Source organism: Camarhynchus parvulus, chromosome 5, assembly GCF_901933205.1.
Source record: "Camarhynchus parvulus chromosome 5, STF_HiC, whole genome shotgun sequence".
Lineage (NCBI taxonomy): Eukaryota > Metazoa > Chordata > Aves > Passeriformes > Thraupidae > Camarhynchus > Camarhynchus parvulus.
Window position 1 is genome coordinate 21,290,786 of NC_044575.1, and position 23,953 is coordinate 21,314,738.

General features: G+C 38.3%; 1 protein-coding gene across 3 annotated transcripts in view; it reads left to right on the forward strand.

Annotated features, from left to right (window-relative positions):
• The window catches only part of EXT2 (exostosin glycosyltransferase 2), a 73,139-nt gene extending 50,503 nt beyond the window's left edge, over positions 1–22,636 (forward strand). For all 3 annotated transcript variants that reach the window (XM_030948635.1, XM_030948636.1, XM_030948637.1), the window contains exons 10-14: positions 4,987–5,153; positions 12,073–12,216; positions 12,737–12,865; positions 14,048–14,130; positions 19,877–22,636. In XM_030948635.1, the coding sequence (XP_030804495.1) occupies positions 4,987–5,153; positions 12,073–12,216; positions 12,737–12,865; positions 14,048–14,130; positions 19,877–20,015 (662 nt within the window). In that variant the 3' untranslated portion in view covers positions 20,016–22,636. The remainder of the gene's footprint in view (positions 1–4,986; positions 5,154–12,072; positions 12,217–12,736; positions 12,866–14,047; positions 14,131–19,876) is intronic.
• Positions 22,637–23,953: the final 1,317 nt, after the last annotated feature.

Consider the following 23,953-nt stretch of genomic DNA (forward strand, 5'->3'; position numbering starts at 1 on the left):
AGTCTGCTATTACAGAAGTGGCAAATCTTTTTCTGATTGCTCTCTAAATACAAATACTTTTCTTTTGTGGTCCTTTAAAATAAATAGAGGCAATTTTAACCTTCCTGATGGATTCTAAAACTTTGACTTCTGAAGTGACTGTTGTCTTTTTTATATATGTATTTCCTGTGGCAGAGCTAATTTGTAATACTTGGATCTCTCACTGGAGCCTGCTGTCCTTTATGATAGCCAATTTTGCCAGGGTTGCCGGTTGTTACTCAGGTGCCATTGTGTCCTAACATCTCCCATGTGCTTCCATCTCTGCAGAGGCAGCAACCTCCAGTATCAAGTCAGCCTCTAGGCAGCAAGTAGCCTCGTGCATTTCGCATGCTGCAGAGTAACTGGTACCCTAATGTCTTATTCAAAGTTTCTCCAAAATGCTTATATTTTCTTTTCATTAATCTAAGGCTAAATTCAGAAACTTTATATTATGTTTCTCAAAGCACAAATATTTGACAGTAACATACCCGTTGTTGAGAACTGGTCATTTTGAGAGACTTTCCAAGACCTTAGTAAATCATGTGGATTTAAGAGGATTTGCTGGCATCTGAGATGCGTGCTGATTATAATTAGATTACATCTTCATTTTTCATACACTTTTCATTTATTTTTCTTCTCTAACCATTTTTTATGCAAGTGACATGTCTTTAGTAAGCTATCAAATAGTTGACTTTTGAGAAGAGCTGGAAGTTCAATATTTACATACATGCTTGTTTTTCCAAATTATTGTTTTTCGATCCTGGTGATTTTTCAGTTTCAATTGCTGTTTCAATATATTCCTGCACTTTGTTGCAATTTGGTTATCTTTTTTTTTCAAAATGTAGCAGACACAAAAAGAAGAAAAGGGTGAATAAAAGAATGCTTAACATGTATCAAATGTAAGCTTTGATGCTACATATAAATACAAATTTACAAATGCATGCCTACATGTGGCAAGTCTGATTGCAACTGAAACACTTGTAACAGTATTTTTGGGATCGTTGAGGCTGCATAAATTTATTTTATACCAATTCTGGGGTTACATTTGGATAATTATAGGTAATTATCCAAAGGTCTTTAAGAAGCTTGCAAACATTACACAGTCTGTAGTTCTTATGAGGCAATGACATATGTCTTTGTGAGGTACCTGCAAGTGTCTGTTACCATTTATAAAATGGCACTTGCACATTGTATGGTAAACCGGTAAGAAAGCAGTGACTGAAATCAAGAGTACTAATTTGCAATAAACACTTCCAGTCATTCGATGTTACTGCCTCCTAAGGTTACAATGGCTAGGAGGCTGAAAATTTCGGAATGTCAGTGGTCTCCTACTGGAATCATAATTTCAGACTGTGATTCATGCAGGGCTTTTGAAGACCTTATGCTGCTGAGAATAAAATGAGCTCATAATGCTATAACTGAAATCAATGCTCCATTTCTGTAGTGGCCCCAAGGAGCTTGCTGTATGTCCCCAGCTGGTGGCTGACTGTGACTCCCCGGAAGTCCATCAGTAATGGGATTGAATCCTTCCAGCTGACTACTGGTCAATATCACAAACCACTCAAATGTGCTAGGGCTAATGCCTTGTGCCTTCTAGTAGAAGGACCAGAGTTGAGTGAAACAGGACAAGAATGTGCATACGTGTCAAATAAAGGCCGTGGTCTACAAGACCACACAGATAAAAGTAGATTTTACAGACACGTTTTTAAACTTACAGGAAAAACCTTGGGGTAGGAAACTGAATGCTGAATACAAATTTGGCCAGTAAATATCACTCTGTGTTTCTTCTTTTTTTTTTTTTTTTTTCTTTTTTTTTTTTTTTTGGCCACCTATGCCTGCCAATCCTCCTTTCTAAAATACAGCTCCAAGAAAAACTGACTTTTGAAGACTTTCTGTGGTTTGAAAATATTGCTTTGTTTTCCTGAGTGAAGTAGTGGTCAGACTCTGGTGTCTTTTAGCAGTGTGCAGATTTGTGAGTTTTTTGTGTTGTGTGAGCTGTTAAGTCTGAGAGGCCCAGCGGCGGTGGGGATGGACACTTCTTCCTGAGAGCAAATTTTACTTGTACATGTGGGAATGAAGCAGCTTCTCCTCTTCTCTGGTACAGTCTTCCTAGTGCAACAGACTGACAGTGGAAAGAGTGCAGAACTGTCTTGGAGGCAGACCTGATTCAAGGTTACAATGGAAGTGAAAGTGTGTGCACATAATTGTATCCCATTATTTTTGGAGTTTGTCAGCCAGCATTCTTCAGATCCTTCTGCTGAGAACAATTCCAGAATATGACCATATGTTTTTGTTTAAAAACTTAAACCATTTCCTTAGGTTAGGACTTCTCTTTATTTTTTGTCCTTACAGTGGCTTTTTTCATTGACACCTGTTTTAACTTCCACTTTTTATTCTCAGAACACAGCAACAAGGATCTTATTTCCTTACGCTCTTTTCTGAATTTCTGTATTTGCTCCCCATGTCCTAGTAGTTTCATTCAAACTTCCTATTCTTACCCTAGTGACAGTCAACAATCTTACTGTTCATGGAGTTTGAGGCAGAAGGTGCAGTAAGACCATCTGGATTGACCTGTGTGTCATAAGTCACCACATTGCCTTTCTTTTCTTTTCAGTCCAGCGACTTCAAACTTGGCTGCATCTTCTATAATAATACCCAGTCTTGTTGAAAGACAAGATGTACAGAACCAATTGCTGTCCTTTTAAACTTTTGCCAGAGGTTAACCACTGTTGCTATTAAAAATGTCTGCCTTATTTATACTTTGAATTTGCCTGGCTTTAGATTCCAGTCATTGTTTTTTGTTATGTCTTTCTCCAGTTTGTTGAAGATACATGTCATTTTTCTTCTTGTGTAGGTGCTTGTACATGTTAAGCAAATCAATTTTTTGTTAATTCTTTTAGTAAACTAAACAGATTGATCTCCACATTCTACTAAAAGGCATTTTCTCCTGACCTCACATAACTCATGTGATTCTTTCTGCATAATTTTCAGTGTTTTAACATGGTTTGAAATATAAAAGCGCCAGAATGAAACAGTATTTTAGCATCTGTCTGTCTGTGTCTGCATACAGGTAAAATTGTCCTGCCCTTTGCCCTGACTTCTTACTACATACCAGTCTATACATACAAAAATTATATAAATCCATTCTGCCGCAGCAGCATGCTGAGAACTAATGTCTGCTCTATCCCTTTAATCCTTTTCAGAAGCTGTTTTTAGGGAAAAAGTTGCCTTGGTCCTAATGTTTAATTGTGTCTCAAAAGTGTCAGTGTGGTTTTTGTTCAAATGCACCTAGTTTACTAAGCTGTCCTGTCATATAGAGTTCAGTAAGCTCTGTATGACTTTATTGTGCTCACTGTTTTTCATGTCTCCAGGCTTTGTGTCACTTGAAAATTGCACTGAAAATTTATATATATTTCAGACATGAAAATTCCAGTGCCTTCAGGCCCAGTATGAGTTCCTCTAGAGTCTACTTACCACAGAATCAGAGAATGGCTAAGCTTGGAAAGGACTTCTGGAGATCAGCTGTCCAACCCCCCTCTCAAGCAGGAACATGTCCAGATGGCTTTCAATATCTTCAAGAGCAGAGATTTCACGACATCATTGGGCAACCTGTGTTAGTACTCAGTCACACTCTGGAAGGGTCTGCCCTGATGTTTGGAGGGAACCTCCAGTGTTTCAGTTTGTGCCGTTGCCTCTGGTCCTTTTACTGGCCGCCAGTGAAGGGAGTCTGGTTCTCTAGTCTTTGCATCTTCCCTTCAGGTATTTGTTCATAGTGGTGAGACCTTCCTTGAGCCTTCTCTAGGCTGAATAGCCACAACAGTCTCAGCTTTTTTTTGTAGGGGAGATGCTCCAGTGCCTTCATTACCTTTGTGGTTCTTTCCTGAACTCTCTGCAGTTTGCCCATGTCTCTCTTGCTTTTAATTAAAATACATTTTCATGAACAGTTGCTTTTGGAATGCATCATACTGTAATAATGACTACTGTTAACTTTTGTGCTAGAAATTGTGCATGGTTATATGCATTTAGAATGAATGTTTAATATTCAGACCTTGCTTCCATTTCCTCTAGCTTGGTGCTCTATATTTACACCTATAGTTATTCTTTTGTAGGAATAGAATAGGGTTTTGAAAATTTTTGAATAAATGCAGAAGGTGTTAACATGACACTTAAGGTGCTACATGTTAAACACATGGGAAACAATAGAAATTATACCATGGTATAGAAATTATACCATGGTATTAATTGGTAGGGTGAATTTGATCCAGTTTTGTATCTATGGGGGGTTCTGTTGCTATTTAAATCCTCATTTGACTTGTGAATTTAATGGTTTTGTACTCCAGTGCTCTATTCTACTTGGAAGAATGCTGTAGGGCACAAGTTAGAATCCATTTGTATTTATCTAGTTTTAAATTATCACTGTAACTTAGGACTTTGAAGATGAAAGAAATTGCTGAGACACAGAATCTACTCCTTAGCAATAGTCAATAGTGCTAAACATTTAATTGATATAATAATTTTTTTTTTTTGCTCAGCCCTTGATAGAACTAACATTCTTAATCAAATTCTTTATGATCCTAGACTTGCAGTCAGTGATTGTATACTGCTGCTTCAAATTATTTTAGTTGCAGTTGAGTGAAGTATCTTTTCACACTGTGTGCCCTCAACCAATACGTATTATCCCTGCACTTGCTCTGTGAGTGTTGCAAGTTGCTGTTTTGGGCAAGCTATCCTCTGTGTGGCTGCCCATGAAGCTCTTTGTTGAGAGATACAGAGGGAAATGCAGCTGAACTTCTGTCTCTTGCCTTCATTGCTCTTGTGATTGCCAAACCGAAACTGCTGTAAATTCACCATTAAGAAGCGTTTGTTTCGAAGCAAAGAAGAGAAGAGTAAAAAGCAGCTAAGATGGGTATGCAGATTCAGAAGTAAAGTATAACGTTGAATTCTATTTCTTTCAATTTTTCTCTCTAGATTCCCTCTGGCCAAAGATTCGTGTTCCCCTGAAAGTTGTTAGGACTGCAGAAAACAAACTTAGCAACCGCTTCTTCCCTTATGATGAGATTGAAACGGAAGCAGTGCTGGCTATTGATGATGATATCATTATGCTAACCTCAGATGAACTCCAGTTTGGCTATGAGGTAAGAGAACTGTTTTTTCCCTGTCTCCTAGGCCATCCACTTCAACATTGCATATAAAGTGTATATAAAGTGGAGGATGCACTGTGCAGTATGTTGATTCAGATTGTTGCATCTCTTTTGCTGTAATAGTTCAATGCTGACTGAAAAAGTTTTACAGATAGTCATTTCTTTATTGAAAAACCTGCCATCTAAGAGGTTTTCAGTAACTGGCACAGGAGTGCCAAGAGACTCCAGAAAATGTTGTAGTGGAATAAGTGTAGGGGAAGCAGTCTGAAGACTGAGCTGCATTCTTCTTAACTTCAGATAAATCAGAAATGCTAGCCAAGGGAACATGTCTTGATGGGCAAGACAAGTTTCAGAGATTAAGTGTTGGGAACAGAGGAGGCCTCTTGGGGACATGCTGAAGTAAGGTGGAGTGCAGTGAAAGGAAGAATGAAGAATTTCAAGGAGGGGACACATGGATCATGTGGTGAAATGGCAAAGCTTCAGCAGTTGCTCTTGTGATGAGGGTATGGACAAAAAGAGAGCTTGTCCAAATCAGTTACCCATGGCAGCACAAAGAAGTGACAGTCTTCATAGCTACTTGAATTGTTTGTTAAAAGTCCGCTTGAAGCAACACTGTTGTCTTCCTTCCAAAACTATGTTTTGAATTAGGTAATTTTTTGTCTTCCATTTGTATTTGAGTGTATAACAGTCCATAATCTAAGTCCACAGTCCATAATCATTACTGTTATATGTGCATACTTAAGACAAAGATGCTCTATTTGTAAACAAATCAGAAACATTAGAAAATGTAATACCATATTTTAAGAAAGCTTCGAATTGTTTAGTCACATCTGTACATGCATTATCAACAGCAAAACAATACTGGGCTTCCTAAGTGAGAGCTAGAACATGATACTGTTAGCCAAGTTGAATGAAATGATGAAAACTGCTTCTCTAAGGTGGAGAAAGCTAGTGAAATGTGATAGTTGTCCAATTTTTAGCAATCTTAAGTGCAGTTAATACAAGATGATTTTTTTAAAAAATACACTGGATGTATTTCTTTAACATATGTACATGTGGGGTGAAATATTGCTCTTTCTCCCTCTAGAGTAAAAGAGATTGTTAGCAGGTAAAAAAGCTTTTGGACTCCAGAAATGTCTTGTGATGATGTAGGTATGCTGAAGTAATAACAAAGACGTTAAGTAGTGGAGGCAGAGCTTTCATCTATCATGTGTGTCTCCAGAAAGGAAATACTTTCCTTGCCAGGTTAAGAGTAGTGAGTTAATACATGAAGTGTGAAAGATGGAAGGAAGAGAAGACAACTGAAGGAAGGGATTTTGGCTATACAGGCCTTCTCTATACTTTGTTGTCTACACTGAATGTTTTAAGCTCTGTACTGCAACAGCAGAGCTAACTTTTGTCTGTGTTGGTGCTTATAACTACTAGTTTTGAGAGTGATCTGATGGGATGAAAGATGGTAGATCCATAATGTGCATGCTGTATAAACCCTTGCTCCATTTGCAATTTGACTTCCATTTTCTTAAAGCCGTCTCAAAGTGCCTAAGAGTAAGGAGTGACTTACCAAAGTCACCTAAGTGACTGTGTAAGTAGTTCTGCTATTGGCAGAGCAGGCTTGAAGGACTTCGAAGCACAGATACGAGCTGCAGCTGAGTTCCAGCTGTGTCAGCCAGAAGTCGTGTGAAGCAGAACCTTGGTTTTTTGTGTGTCTGAACTGTTAATTTTAACACCCTCAGTGGATAATATTTGTAACATCACATGTATTGAGTCTGGTCACACCAGAAAAGAATTATCATCATGAAAAACAAAAATAAGGCAAAGAAAACTTGATGTGAATTCCCCTGTGGTTAGTGCAACTAGGGGATAATCAGGACCTGCAACTGTTTGTCTCCTAGGATTCGGTCCAACAGGTCCAGCAGTTTGATTGTGCTGGCTCATTTATTGGCCTTATGGCCATGTGCCTTGGTTGCAGGGACTATCTGAGTAACAGTCCTTATATTCTGTGTGTGAATGTAACTGTTTGGACATGAGATTGTTTAGTTTGGCAGACTGGAAACTATTTCTTTTGCGGTTTTTTGCATTTTATTATAAATCCTATTCCTTTTTAATTCTGGGAAGTCAGCTTACTGCACAGTAACATTGATGGAAAATTAAAGTGCTGTATTGAAAAGATAGCTGAGACAACCCTATGAGTAATTTGAATCCTTGTATTTTGAGTTTGGCTTCACCAGCCCCACTCCCTCAGTAAATTAAATGAATAGAAATGTCTTTGAATACAGAAACAGAGCAAATTATTCTAGAAATACACAGTTTTCCTCGTATAGGGAGTGGGTGATGTAGCTCCTACTCTCTGGCACAGAAATCAGGGGCTGAAGATTGATCTTTCCTGTCCTTGAGTGTCTGTGACTTGCTTGACAGGCCTGAGCTGGCTCCCAGATGTTTAAATTGTCCTTAGCCTGTGATAATTTATTTATCTGTTTATATGTGTTACCAGAAAAGTATCTCTCAAACTCTTGACTCGTTTGCAGGGGAATCCAGAGGGAACAGTAGCAGCATATAAGGTTACTAGAAAGTTTTCTTTTAAAAGTAGTTCTGCTTCTGCTTTGGTCATATGAAGGGCTGGAAACGTGACATTCAGTAATTTTCTTTTCTCTCCGGACATCCTCGAGACTTTGCATTTAAACATGTGGCAAAACCCCCTCTGTCACACACTTCTCTGAATGTATAGAGCAAGCCTAAAAAAAAAAAACACCCAGAAAACTTTGATCTCTGTACACTTTCAGCCATAAAAATATATAGTAACACTCAAAGTGTCAGACATTTTTTTCTTGTTAAAAGTGAACTATTATGGTACAGTGATTTATGACCTTGCATAAATCTATTGGAGCAAGCAGAAAAATAGTCCCTGTGTGCTGCTGTATTAAGGTAGCAGAAGAATACTCATGACATTCTGACTTTGAAAAAAGTAGTTCTGTTAAATTACATGACTTGGGATACTGCAAAAAAAACTTATGTCTAGATAATTTTTTTCCCACTTACTGAACTTTGTTGTTCACAGAGAGAGTATCAAAGAGATCCAAGAAGTGGAACAAGTATTTAGATTATCATAATCTTAAAAAGTTAAAGCAGAACCATTGGCCACCTCTGAAGTGTTTGGTGTTTAAATACATGACTGAAATCAAGCATTGTAGCATTCCCACCTCTGTGTCTCAGCTCGCCTCAAGGCAGATGTCATAGTATTACGTAATTTCTTATCCCATGCTTATGTAGCACTCTGTCCTTACAGAGACAAAATATTTTTATTAGACCAATAATAGAAATAGTCTAAATGGATATTATTGTTCTGGGCCTATGTTTTTCACTCATAAAATGTACAGTTTGGTGCATTGCTAAATTTGCATTTATTCTGTTGAAAATTTTTGGCCTTCTGTTGTTAGATGATCTTATTCTGTCTTGGAATTGTTTTTTAGAGCTTCATGTCTCTGGCACTCTTTAAAAAAATCTATTCTCTATTGAGTTGCATATTTTGCTAGGCTGAAATTTTCATGAAGTTGGAATGACTTCTTCAGAGGAATTCTTCCTTGCTCATTTTGACTTTAAAAGTTTAGTTTTCAGCGTTCCTTTGTAGAACAAGTGCTATAACTCTGCTTAACAAAAGAATTCTTCACTGCTGGCCACATTCAAAGCTCTTCTTCAAACTGATGATAGTTTACAAAATGTGTGTGTGCAAAGCATCTTGCATCTTTTAATGGACTCTGTGTTTACATTTTACTTATTTTTTTAGTAATAGCACAAGCCATTCCTTTGAGGACTGGGAAAGAATTAAGAGTGGATGGGGCTCTGGAAGACAGAAGGAGTATGATGGGTTGAGTTTGTTTTAATTTGTAAAGAAAAATCAGTGTTTCATTCTTAAAATGTCACGGTAGCTTTGTAAATGCTGACTGTTTTTCTGTTCATTAAGTTGTTGAAATTGCATGTGACTTAATATAGTCTACTGAATTTAATGCATAAATGTTTGAGAATGTTTTGTAGAAAGATATGCTTCCCTGTCCTTCTGGCTACATGGAGAGTTTGCTGTTCTAATGGCACAGCAAATTGCACAGAATAGCTGAGGCTGTGAGGCAGAAAGAGCTCTGGAGAGATGAGGCTGGAGGGTATTTTAGCTATACTGTTTATGTCATTTGGGAACTTGACTTGGAAACAAAATTACTATCATTTCCTTTTGGTTTTCCTTTACAAGACTTTTAGTAAAACTGCTAAGTCAGAACTTCTTTTTGACATTTCATCTGGGAGATGCTTCATCCAAAAATATTTATATTTAGGGTTGACTACCAGAGTCTTTGGAATGACTTGTCTGCAAATAGGCATACCTCCTCTTCACTTGGCAATACAATTTTCCTTGGATGTGTCCCTTACCAGTATTAAAGCAGGCCATCCTTCTTAGTCTGAGAAAGCTAATAAGATCACTGACTAAATGAAATGTACTCCTAACAGACGAATAAATTATAGGCAACCATCAAACAAGAAAATGGACAGTAATACAAAATAGAGACTAGTATTAGAGTCATTACCACTATTTTTGTTCTGAAAGCTTCCTTATATGCAGTAGCTGTATATATTAATTTTGGCACAAAGCATATGTATGGATTTGGGTAATGAGCTGGATGGAGCCACTGGGAGCCTTTCCAGAATCACCATTGAATGAGCTAGTGGTGAACATTGTGAAAAACACAAGCTTTTCCACTGACTTCAAAAGCATTACTTTTAAAGGGAATCTTTGTTCAAAACACCAAAGTTATTTTTTAGATGCATCGAACTGACATTTTTCAGAGGCCAGGACATTTTTTTACAGGGTAGAGTTGATATTTAGAGTGACACAAGAACATCTGTATGAGTAACGTGCATTATGGTTGGCTTTTATTTTATGTCATTTAGACTCTTGAAGATGACACCAAGGGCAAAAACTATAAGGGCTATGAATCCAGGGTTCTGTGTTGAGAAGGCACTGCACTCCCATGGGAAGCAGTAGCTGACTTTAATCTTTCTTTCAGCTGCTGTTAATATGCATACCATTTCCTCTACAAGAATTCTTAGCCCAGTACGGTGCAGATCTGTGGTGTTCCATTAAATCCTTTGTTGAGCCTCAGTAGCTTACGTGGTGGTGCCTTCCAACAGCTGGGAGATAGACATTTTAATATTCAGGTTTAAAACTAAATCATTAAATTTTTGAGTCCCGGAGAGTGAGGAATAAATTTTTGAGTGTCGTACATTTAGTTTTGTGTTCTTTATTAAGGTTTTCTACATCATGTCAAAATAGATATCTCAAGCCCTCACTCGCTTGCCTGGCCAGAAGTCTGTATTGTTTTGATTAGCTTATGGCACCAACTTGTAAGTGTCCTATGAATTCGCTTCCTTCAGTTCCAAATTATCTCTGCTTTCAAGAACCCTCTGTGTTGGAGCGTTGTCATATCTAAATACTATCCCAGTACTTGTGCCCTAGAGCTGTCTAGAAAGATTGATTTCTGGATAAAATAGAAGTCGAGGAGTCAGAAGATCTGGTTCCCATTCTTGTTTCCTGTATGGTTTTGGCAGGTTCCCTCATCTGGACGTTTGAAATAATAACTGCTCTCATCATGGGATTCTGAAGCTGTATTAACTGACAGCAATAAAATGTGTTGAGATATATAGATGAAAAGGTATATAGTAATGAAAAATCACAGAAATGTAGATGCAGAAGCAGTAGCTTAAAACTGATTGTTTTATCATATTTACTATGACAAAATACCTGCATAGAGTCCTTATAGTCCAGGCCTCCCAACTGAAATGCACTGACACATAGGAAGTGGCCAAAGTGAACTGCTGATGGGGTGACATTTGCAGGATGGTGGAATTCCAGATTCCTTTACTGTACATTCAACTGTAGGGTTCCTTTGTGTTTTGTACAGATGAAAGAATTTGTGAAGGGATCCTTGGGGTACTTTGTTCTTGTTGTTGATCTTGCATACAAAAATTTTGTTATATATACATCTGTTTGTTTATACATTACCAACTAAACCAGAAACTCTTCTAACCTAACTGTATGTGAGTCAAGACTCATTCTTCCAACAAGCCTAGCAGTTATTTGGATTAAGTGACAAATTTTGAATAATTTGTCTGCAAATAATGCAGACAAATTTTATCTAGCAAACAAATAGCATTCAGACCCCTCTAAACAATTATAATCCTTCCTTCCTTTTTCTCTAATGCAAAAATTGTCCATTATTTAATGTGGCCAGCAGTGTGGAGAACTGGGGTTACGTTAATGATGCCCTTCTCCTTGTTCTTGTCTACTGTATTTGATCCTGTAGTCAGCTATAAAATAATGTATGGTGTGACAAGGATGGTATCTTGATTGTATCCAGCTGTCTGGAACAAGTCAAGGGCAAAGCAGCCTTCCATGTAGCCAAGCACCCACTAAAGAATACCAGAAATATTAAAATTTAAGCCAGTTCCTGACAAAGGAAGCAGGTTGGTTAGATCCAAAGCCAGCTGTGAAAGTAGTTAGGTTGTAGTCATATCTACCGAAGTTAACATCAAAAGTTTCATTTTATCATGCTTGGGTTTAGTTAGAGTTAAAATCTTTTTGAATAGTCATTTGTGTGTCTCTGTAACAATTATTTTAGTAGCCTTTTGCTCTGAGACATGGCTTCTCTGAGTTGTAGGGTCCTTCCACAGCAAGCTTATTCTTTTTTGTACTTCTTCTTGGCAACTTTTTGTTCCAAGAATTTGGATTGAGAAGAATTTAAGTGATCTTTGCCCCACTGAAACTCTACCCTTCCAGATGTGTTGCATTTCCTAGCCTTCCAGAAAGCAGATGTGTTGCATTTTCTTTCTGTGCAGGCCTGGTTAACAGCATGTCATGTTTTTTTCTCTTCAGGTCTGGCGTGAGTTCCCTGACAGGTTGGTTGGATACCCAGGTCGATTGCATCTTTGGGACCATGAGATGAACAAATGGAAATATGAATCGGAATGGACTAATGAAGTCTCAATGGTGCTCACTGGGGCAGCCTTTTATCACAAGGTGATATACAACTTGCACTGCACTAATGTACAATATGTGCATTAAAAAAGATCTATATGTGCTTCTGTCATTGTTCCATCAGTTTTTGTGGTGCTATGATTATGTTCTTTAAAACAGTTGTAGAACTGATTGCAAACTTTCCCTAGACCTCTTTCAGTTGCTGTGAAAACCACTGATTTGTCTCTGACAGTGAAATAAAACCATTTCTTACCTTTATGAACTTACAAAACTCCTGCAAGTTTGCATGACCTGAAAGTACATAGCAAATTTTGCAGGGAATGTATCTTTGTAGCTGGTAGGTTCAGAAAAGAGAACCAATTTTAATGACATTTCTGTGGTGGTCAGGAAAGGAATAATAAGCAGTTTAGCACCCAGAAATTATTTTCTATCTGCTGAAGTAGTTCTTGTCTGAAGGCACTATCACTTAGCTGCCTGCTGTTCCATGACTGAAATATTTAGTCTTATAGTTACTGTATCTATATTTAAAATCATCTTCTTTCTCTCATTCTTTTCTCTGCAGTATTTCAACTATCTTTACACCTATAAGATGCCTGGAGACATCAAGAATTGGGTGGATGCTCATATGAATTGTGAAGATATTGCCATGAATTTTCTAGTAGCAAATGTCACTGGAAAATCAGTCATTAAGGTGGGGCTTTTCTGCTGTTTATCTTTATGAAATTAAAAAATATGAGATACATACTTAAATTTATTCAGTAGGCTTCAGTATGTTACTTAATCTTCCATTTTTCTCTCATTGTCTCCCAGTATGGTATCTTGGTTTCTTTCTCATGATAGAAAAGCCCTTCTGGTAAAGTTTTTGTGTTAACTGAGAACAGAGAATTATTTTTTACCAGTTGTTTCTGGTGGTTATTTTAACCATCTAGATGAGCTATAAAAAAGATCATTTAAATGACAGCTGTACTTATGTGTGTGTATATGTACAGGCCCACAGACATATATTTTAACTATTTGAGATTGCTAGAGGAAAGAAATTGCCAACTGTCCACAGCTCACTCTGTTGTGGCCTGACAACAGCTGATTTATAGGAATGTTAATTGCAAGAACATTAATTGCAAGATCAGCTTTAAATGAACTTTTTATCCCTGAATTAATTTCCTGACATGTTTCGACACGTTTTCAGGTCTAGACATTCACTCCGTACATTCATTTCAAAGTGTGTCAGCTTGGAATGAGATTTAGAGGCCACCAGGCATTACTTCAATTAGCAGGGTCCTTTCTCCCTTCTGTCCATCATCATTTACTGGGACTGGTGGCTGCATTTCCTAGAAAAGTCTTTAGAAGATAAAGTGTGTGCTTTTGCTGAAAAAGTTTCTGAGCTGTATGAGGGCAGAGCAGAGTAATTTGGCACCTCTGTGCGATTTGGAGAGTCCTGCAGGGTTTGCCAGTCAGCTCTTAACTGGAGAGAGCGAAAGAGCGCCTGTTGGATTAACGTTACGGTGAAGTATGGGAAGCTATATTTCATCGCTGTTATGGCTGCAAGAACAAATGGTGTTTATACAGGGACCTTGGCAGTGAGAAAACAGTCATTAAACAGGAATTAAGGAGCTTGTCATCGCCACTTCTTTTCAGTTACAGAAGGAAAAAATCCTCCAAGCCGTTTTTATTGGGCCCCTGTGAATTTTGCAGTCAGCCGGGCCAGATGGAGCTGAATGGAGGAATAGAGTGGCTTTTTTTTGTACACCCCCTTATTTTGAGACAGCTCAGCTTACACTGCAGGCATGTTCAGAGGTATTGCACTGCTCTCTGTGCAAGGAGATTAATGTCCCTTCTGTTGATATTTGATAATATCTGGCGTGCCTTTCTGCAGGTGACCCCACGAAAGAAGTTCAAATGTCCAGAATGCACAGCAATTGATGGGTTATCACTGGACCAGACACACATGGTGGAAAGGTGAGTGACCACTCTCTATTTCTCTGATTGCCTTGTTCTGACCCCTAGAATCTTATCCTTTGTCTCATTAAATTAGGATCAAAAATTATAGTGTTTTTATAAATTACTAATTTTGAAAGAGTGTTACATGGATCCGATCAACATAAGTTATTCCTGTGATGGGTAATGTGTCACTGAAAGGTAGACTACTACAAAAAAGGACTTTAGAAGGGTACAATTTTTAGCAGCTTTGCTGTAAAGCTTTAGGACAGATATACGAAGTTCAGGTTCTTGGTTGGCAGTACTGTCAGTAATACCACATTTCTGTTTGCCGTGGAATATCAACTGTAATAAGTATGAATTCTTTTTTTTAAACTAGACAGTTGGTAGCTTACCAAAGAGCAGAAAGGATATAAATTATTAACAAAATAATTTGAAGTGATATTTGTACATTGTCTTCTTTCTAAGGATTGTGAAGCAAATTGCTTCCACTAGTGAAGGGCATTTGCTGCACATTTCCATGTTGCATTTTTTAACAATGTCAGCATTAATTCCGTCAGTTATTAGGTGGGATTAACCTGAGATTTAGGACCAATAAAGGCATCTCACTTTAGGCTTCTTAGTCTGTTGCATCTCTCCTGCAAACTTTGGGAGAAATTATTTCCAACAATAGAACTGATGAGGTAGGTAAGCAGGGGGAAGAAGTCACCAGAAGATACTGACAGTTGGACTTGATGATCTTAAAGGTCTCTTCCAACATTTTTGATTCAAAGAGGTGACAAAAAAAAATCTGACCTAGGCCATTTCAGGTTTGCATGGAGAGGTATAACATGGTTATCTTACTAGTCATTAGTAAGACCCTTTTCATTTTAACAGTGAACTTTATTCTGTCCTCTGCAGAAATCAGAAAATGTTAAGTGTTGTATGGGCTTTACTAAGAGTGAATTAAAAAAAGGAGTATGCAACTCAGAAGTAAAACATACCCCGTTTAAGATGGTAAAAATTACTCTGCAGGAAAATACTTGAGAAAGGGGTGGGAAATTTTGTAGATCTTAAATGTTAGCTAAAAGGGAAGCACAAAAGGTTCCACCATATCTAACAATTCTGACCTGGCTTACAGAATGGGCTATCAAACCAGTTAAGCTTTCCTGTGGTCATAGCAGTAGTGCTACAACAACACATGGGAATTTTAGTTATGGACTAGGTTCTCATTAAGGTAAGTGCTATAAAGACAGAAGATGAGAAAAATGCTATTTGCCTTGAATTGCATTATGATGCTGGGTAAAGGTCATGTTTCCATGTCTACAGCAGTTCTTGTATCCTCAGAGTAAAGTGTCATTGACAGTTTATTGAGAACATGTTTAAACTGTTGTTTTGCTTGTCTATAATTTTGAAAAGTGGGCAATACTGGGTTGTGGGAAGTGTTAGATGGACTGCAAATCCACATACTTTTATTTGCCCCACATACTTTTATTTGCCCAACCAAAGAAGTACATGCTGAAGTAGAGTCTGAGTGCAGAAGAATCTGGAGAGATTAACAGTTTAGGTATATTCAGACTTGATTTTGAAAATCCTTAATATCATACTGAAACTGCTTGCTACACCTAATGCCTTCTTGCCCTGTGTTATCATCTACCCAAATATAAGGGAGCTATTTGAGAATCTGAAAGGGTGTATTTTTTTGAATCTTCTATGCTAGGTATTAATTTAAAGTGGATAATAAATGATAACTCCTAGAGCAAATTTTCCTAACTTAGCAGTGAGCAAGGTTCTCATATCTATCTATATCCATCTATCCATCCGTCTTATCTAGTCTATCCATCCAGTCTATCCACTAACTATTTTCAGGGTCAGGAGAGAAGCTGAATGGAAAAACATGCATGCATCAGGGAATCCTTGTCATTATAAAAGAATAACTTTCTTTACAGTGTTGGGTATCAAGAACAATACCTGAGGTGTCAGGCAAAGAGCCATTTTCAGCTTTACTTGCAGCTTCCCCAAGTGCCTGACTCCTTGCTATCTAGCATTCAGAGATAACAAACAGGTAGTCTGAGCTAATTACTTGCCCGGATATCCAGGGATCAACCTACTGTTTGTGAAACAAACAGTTTATCAGGGTTGCCAAGTACATGCACAACATTTAGTGTTAGGTTTCTGGTTCAGAAATAGCAGAGGGATGCCCAGCAACTGCCTGTTGGTTTTTGTAAATGGAAAAGGTTTGAGAATTCAGTTGTGGAGATCTGTCCAGGAAAGACATGTAACTAACTGGTTTTGTTGGGCATTTTGACTCGTTCAGCAGAGACAAAGGAAGATGGTACAGTTGAACTCTGTCTCTTATTAAGAAATTGTATTCTTTTAGAAATACACTGAATCATAGGAAAGCCAACTTTGCTATTCTTCCTGCTGTCTAATTTATTTTAGATAATTAGAAGACTTTAGTCCTCAGGGTTATCAAAATCCATCATTAAAATACATTAACTGAAGAAAACTTTGAACCAAGAATTCCCTTCTTGCCCTAGGTTAGCCTTTACATCAGGTCACAGAAGAAACTGCAGGAAGGTCTCATAATCCCTGTGTTTACAGGTGTTTAAGTAGCAACAAGTTTACTGCCTTTAGCATCTTTGCATCTGGCTTTCAAAAATGGACAATTCTTTAAAATGCAATCTAGAGGGCAACTGCCAGTACAGTAAATATAGCAAAGGGCTGAGCTGCTTCTGCAGCCACACTAACAGCAGTTTTATTTAGGACATGTAAGTATTTGTCAGAGTCAAAATAGGAAGCCATTTCCTTAAGAGGCAAACTGCCCAGGTCACAGTTGGCCAAAGGCTGCAGGTACAGGGTTACCCTGCCAAAAAGTTAGTTGGATTATGCAGTGAGGAACCTGATTAAGAGAGACCTTAACAAACAGCAAGTTCATCCAGGGGCAATGGGGCTCTCAATTTCCAAATGTACACAATCTTAATGTCTTATTGAGCTGAGCACGACTTCATGTTGTCAGCAATGCAAGGAAAAAAAAATAATACTTGGAAGCAAACATGCCTCTGTTACTTTGAGTTTGAAAAACTATTGACACAACTAAGGGAAACACCTTCCCTCCATATTGAGATGACATTACATTCTCTTGGCTACCTAGCTTTCAGTGTTTAATGTTCCAGATATCCCTTCTGGTTTATATTGTCCAAAAGTAGCAAGGACTTCAGAATTCGAGTGATTTAGTTCAGTGCTAGAGATGAAATTTTTGGAAAGTGTCTTTCTTTCAAACACATTTTCTGGGTTGTGCATGACATTTATTTCCTTTTTAAAAGCCTGTTTCTGATCTTTGAATTTGATATTTATTTGTGGAGGGCTAACTTCTGCTTCAGACAGAGTGTTTGGAACATACTAATTTTTCCATTTTTAATTTTTGCCATTTCTTTAACAATGAAATGGTTTCTTGGTGGTTAAAGATATTGTACTGGCAGGCTTAAATGGACTTGCCACCAAAAAAAGTTCAGCTGTAGAAGGATCCCATCTTGATATTTTGCCATAAGACCTCGCTTTTGATTTGGGAGTATAACCTCTGGAGGGAAGAGGTCAATTTTGTCTGCCCTATCCATTTAGTTTTGTCTTTTGCTCTGAGGGTGCCACTTAGTTCTGGTTGTGACAATGGCTGCTCTGATGTGGACACCTGCCTGCCAGGCAGTAGGCTGAGATAACTAATTCATTTCACACCAGCCACCAAGCAGCTGTTACATTACAATGTCTTTCAGTCATTACTGGCAAAGGCAGGACTTGAACCAGTAGACTGAAAGTATTCTTGTATTCCAGAAACCAGTGAAGGCCAGCAGCTGTGCAAGCCTCTCACATGCACATCTCCCAGTGCATCTACCTCCTTGCCTGTGAAGTTTGTGGGTTTCCTGCCATGAGGCTTCTCCAATACACACCATGGATTAGTTAACCACATTTCTTATAAGTAACAGATTATTTGAAAATCTGACTTTATCTAAAAATCAGATGTGTTTAAGATACCTCACAGTAGGCATCCTGTGGAAGTAACAGAAACTGCTTAATGTTCCTGGAGAAAACACTCAGTTCCTGCTGTCTGCAGGAGGTACTGCAGTGAACCTTTCGGTGCCTGTGGTCCAAATCTCATTCTCTTGGTGGTTCACCTTGTTATTTTAGATTATTGAACATCTACCTGGATCTTCACTTAAGTCCTCACTGGTGGCTCCTTTGCTAATTCAGATCTGTGCTACACTGGAGCAGGTAGTGCTTGTCACAGGAGTAGAGGTTGTGTCCCACTGTACATGGTTTTCTCTTACACTCTGAATTCCTTTTCTTTTGTTTGTGGTCCCAATGATTTGGATCTGAAGATAGAAAGGTATGAGGTAGGATGAAGTACGAGAGGATGGGAAGGTAGCAGAAAGTGAAGCATCTGCATTTACCTGTATTAATATTTTATTCAAGTATCACTTCATATGAAGTAGTTTTCTGACACTTTTCTCAGGGCAGAAAATGGTCTGAATGATGACCATTATAGCTTGAAACAGCTATGTGGTTGAGGAAATAATTTTGAAAACTGCTCTTGCTGTCCCGTCTACTTCAAAAGAGTGTTTGGGGCAGTGTTGAGCAGTCCCCATCACAGAACTGTCACACTCAGTTGGTGTGATTGACCAGATCCTGATGAGGAAAATTATCCTGGAGCCATAGTGACCCCCTAACCCTCCAAAGGGGTCGGGAGAGGGTGCAGTGGTTGGAGAGCGAGAGACCTGCTCTGCCGCTGCCTGCAGCACTTCAGTCTCTGTAGCTGAGTCAAATTGCTCACTTCTTTGTTTGTTTTCCCTTTTGAATGGCAAAAGAAATGTCACCTGTTTTCTTGTAGCTCTCTGTTAATGTGCAGGGAACTGTTGTCATGATTCTTGGTATCTGAATTCCTTAAAAGCTCTTTTATGTAGCAGGCAGCTAAAGTTAGCTGAGCATTGGCTGAGATGAGATGAGCCAGGTTTTCTCTGTCCTGCTTCCACAGGTACAGCGCCCTTCAGTGAAAAAGTTAAAGGAGCAATGTAATAGTTAAACATCTGTTTGCTTGTTTTTTGAAGAACATGGCTGTTCCTTTCCACATTACTGACACCTGAGATTATTAAAACTGAAAGAGTCATCAGTGGTCTAGTTTTTTTGTGCTAATGTGATGTCTTATTGCTCAATATATCTTTATTTAGACAAGGAAAATAAACTAGTTAGTTTGTTTCATTTTATAGTTTTAATTCAGCTTCACCTTTAAATTACAGTACAATCAGCTCTGCCTATTCTCTGCGGCATGTTTATTTTTTGTGGGAAAAGATAGAGCTTCTGAAGAAGCCTGAAAAAAGAACTGTTTTCACAAAGCCTTGGTTTTTGCAAAACCTTCGTTATAAACGAAATTGACCCAACAGTGGCCCTTTAAGAGACATGTTGGCAGTTAATCTGTTCTGGTTTACAGCATGTACATTGCTTTAAGAATGACTGGAATTCTAGGGGGAGGGAGAAGGGAAGCTTTGACCTCCATGTGCACATGTGCTGCTGCCAGCATCCCCTTGCTTGTCTCTGTGATTAAATGGATAAATCAAAGAACACCAGCTTCTTTTCTGTTCTCTCTGCAGTAAGGCTCTCTTTTTTTTTATTAGTAGCCAGCATGGCTGAAATACTTCCAAGTGCAAGAGGGAAGGTTTCTACCAGTTATTTTGGTGTGGGAGTTGCTAGGCAGCCCAGTTGTTGGAGTTCTTAATTATACTGCTTTCCTTTTCCCCAGATCTGAATGCATCAATAAGTTTGCCTCTGTCTTTGGGACCATGCCTCTCAAAGTGGTGGAGCATCGTGCTGACCCCGTCCTGTACAAAGATGACTTTCCTGAGAAACTGAAGAGCTTTCCCAATATCGGCAGCTTGTAAAGAGTGAGACAAACCTCCATGAGGAAAACAACAGCTGAAAAGGTGCTATGAGGAATATAAGGCCCTGAAGACAAAACTTGCTAGAGAGTGGCTTGCATCTGAGAGAGATGGGAATTAATGTTGTTGTCTTCCTTTTATATTGCACAAAGTTGTATTTGAAATCTGGACAACTGCTTCTCTGTTGCTTACAGAGAGTTGAATCTATTTGTGGGTTCTCCAAAAAATGTCAAACACACACTTTTGTCCAGAGGAGGCTATGCATCTGGAAGAATAAAACAGAATCTTGCTCTCTGTGGTCTGACTGGCATGACTGACCTCTTCTATCAAATGTGCTGCAGGCTCTCTGGTTAGTGAGCATCCATCCATTCAAAGCAACTGTCTGCCATGTAGAGCTGTTCTCTTTTGGGAGGAGTTTATTTCCTGTGTGGCTGGTGGGCCTCTGTCTTTTGAGCTTTAACTGTTGTCTTAAGTAACTGTAACAAATATTTTCTTCTGTAATATGAGACAAATGTTTATTTTTTTACAACATCACAAGCAAAAATCTGTCTGTTTTCACCTAGTTTAAAGAGCAAAGCAATTTGTGTTACTTAAATTATTTTGATGGAGATGGAGACACAGCAGCTGGAACGATAGTCTCCTTCAAAGCAGAGACCTGCAGGACAGAACTGCAATTGCTGCACTTCCTGTGTAATTCTCAGGTTTTCTGCTGCACTCATGCAAAAGACTCTGACTCTCTATCAGAACTAGTTGCATTATACAGAAATTGATTTGACTTTAGTCTTCTTATATTTTTTATCTTCATTTTAAAACCAGCAATCAGGTTACACTTTTACTTTATAGCCATCCATAGGGAAATAAGTTTTTCATGTCTGAATCCTCTACAGCAAGCAGTGTACTAATTTGTAAAACACCTATATTTGCAGAAATTCCCAATTCCAGCTTCAATGTACAGGCACATGTGTATGTGTAAGACACTGTTAACACACACTTACAAAGTCCTCTAAGTTATCATTGTTGGAAAAACTATTGTGTCTTTGGTTGTAATTTAAGGAACCCATTGCCACAGGCTGAAACACACAGCTTAGGAAGTCTTTTGGAGAAGATTTACATTTCTTAGGAACATTTGAATTGTTTCTCCATACTGAAATGAACCTGAATGAGAAAACGAAGTGCAACAAAATTAGAAATAAAGTTGCTTGGACTGTTACTCTTGCCCTTCAGTATTAATGAGGGTCCTAAGTTGGGCTGAGAAAGCAATCTCTTTTCTAGCTCCACTGATAAAATGCTTGTTACTAGATAAGTGTGATTTCACTGTCTTTTGAAACCTCTCTTGCTGCTGGCTACAGAGACATCCTACTTGATGGGCTGTTTTTCTGTTACAGTGCAAGCAACCTTATTCCTCAGATTTGCCAAACCCCAAACAATAGGACAAGTGTTAGACATCATGGTTCACCCCCTCTCCTAAACTGGATATGCAGCAATGACAGAAACCAAATGAAAGTCAGGCTAGAAACAGGAAACATCTGCTCCTATTTGTCTCACCCCCACTAAGACTTATCTTATTGCCCAATGCAGTGGATGTGCTGTGAATAAAAATCATATTGGAACAATAGCTTTGAGGGGATGCTTCACTTCATAACCTCCCTGGGATGTGCCTGTAAAGTGTATCATCTGACTCTCTTGGAGTATTTAATTACTAGTAAATGTTTTTTGCTGCACTCTTTGTTTCATTCCTGAGTTGCTATGGGAGCTAAAAGGATAGCTGTTGCAGTGACAACTGCTGTCTGCACAGTGGCTATCACAGGAGAGAGGAAGGTTTGTTACTCATTTTATCTCCTTTGCAGCCTTTCAGGTTTATTAACATGAACCTTCTTTTTGAATCTTCCTGTTGATTTATATGCTGGTGCTTGAGCATCAGGAGATACCAGCATATTTCTCTTGAGAAGTTTGCTTTAAAAGGGTAGCTGTAACAGTACAGTAGTCAGTTTTAGCTGTCCTTTTGGAGCTGATCTTAGCTTGGCAGGCCCTAGCAGCTTAACTGAGTTATAACACCTTCCTTACAGAGTTGTGAAGCTTCTGTGATTTTTTGATTCTTTCTCAGTAAGAGAAAGAATTTGTTTTGCACAGAGTCTTAAAAGACACTGAGGATTTGGAATACTTGGTTGAATATTTTTAGATGTAGACAGCCAAACCAGGCCTGCCAAGCTGAGGTATAATCTCCAGTCAGTAAAAAGGTAGCATGCCCTTGTGTCTGCATCCAGGAGCACCTGAGTCATTTCCCCTTGCACAAAATGTCCAGTGACCCCTAACAATAATGTTTTATCCTTTGGCCTTTTACAGTTGCTTTTACAGGGCTAGTTCATTTACAGCCCCATTTGTCTCTGTTTAGTGCCATGGAGAAAATTGGGAAATTGACCATAAAGAAAAACTGTAAAATTGCCTTCTTACTTGCTCTCTGCATTTATTATTGTGATGTTCTTGATGCAAATTCTGTAAAGGTAAGATTTAACTGTATGTCTGATTTACAATGGGGGTTTTGTCAATCTTTAAATTAAGATATTTTTTAACTTTTCATTGTATATATGATATCCAAAAAAGCTTGATAATTGTATATTAAAAATTAAATCACATGAGTGTTTATTGTATTTCACTTCTGGAATGGCACAAGGAAACATTAATTAATTCAGAAGGGAGAATTTCAGTGACAAGCTCTTTTACTACATAAATCTATGTTAAACTTGAATATCCACATTGCATTTCAGAAAGATCTGTCAATATTTTGTCTTTCCCATAACTGGAGTTTGATGGTTGTCTTGAAAATAGAAGTTTGGTCTGCATCCCATCACCTTTTGGGGAGAGTAGTTGTTACTCTAATTTTCTGCCAAGATTTGACAATAGCATTTATCTTGGAGAAATATAGAACAGGTTTGTTTTTTTTTTTTTTTTTTTTTTTCTTGCAAAGAGATACAGCAGATGTTAAATAACTGTGCCTTTGAGAAGAAATCTTTGGCTGAGTCACTGAGATTGTGGAATCCAATGTGGTGGCAGCTTTTTGTTTCCAGAAGCCCTGTGGATCATGCTGCAAAAGGGCAGTGTGTGCATGGCACACCTTGCTGCTTGTGCATAGCAAGGGGGAATATACTGCAGGGGCTGCTCTGCCAGTCATGGGGAGTCCTAAGGATGCATTTTTAGCATCACTAACTCCTCCTATAATGCAAGAGTTTTTTCTTCCTCACAGCTCCACTGTCTTATTACAGGATGTGAAGATTCAGGCCCTAATGTTCTGAATGACTCTGTCCTTCCATCTCTAACTCCTGCTCTGGAGCCTCCTACCATCCATCATGCTTCTGCTGGTGTGGTTCAAATATGCTGCAGCAACAAGTTTATCCCTCTTAATTATCCATTCAAGGGTCTTTTAAACTCAAGGACTTTGGAGACACAGATTTCAAAATAATTGTGAGGTGGGATTTAAGTGATGCTCAGTACTTCTGACTCATTTTGGTTTTAGGCTGTATTGGTGAGTGTTGAGCATTCTAAAAAGATGCTATACTGAGACACATGAAAATTGATTTAGAAGGGCAATTTTAATGTTAAATATACCTCCAAGATTTGATATGAATGCCCTCCATAACAAATGTCTGATACATTGGGTAATTCTCACAGGTAGAGCATCTTTTGATCAGGAAAGATCTCAGAATGATTAATGGGTACTGCATAAATCTGTCCAGCCCTCTTACATGGAAGCTGCTGTCACAAGCAAAGCATGATACATGGAAGAAAATCTAAAATCGATGGTGCTGATGAGAAAATGGGATCAGACAAAGTGAGTGTGAATTTTTTCATTTTTCTCTTTGAAGATTTGCATACTTAAATTTTACTATAACTGCTGAAAAATATGTTCTTTTGCAAGCTAAAATGTAAATTGTGTAGTTCTTGTC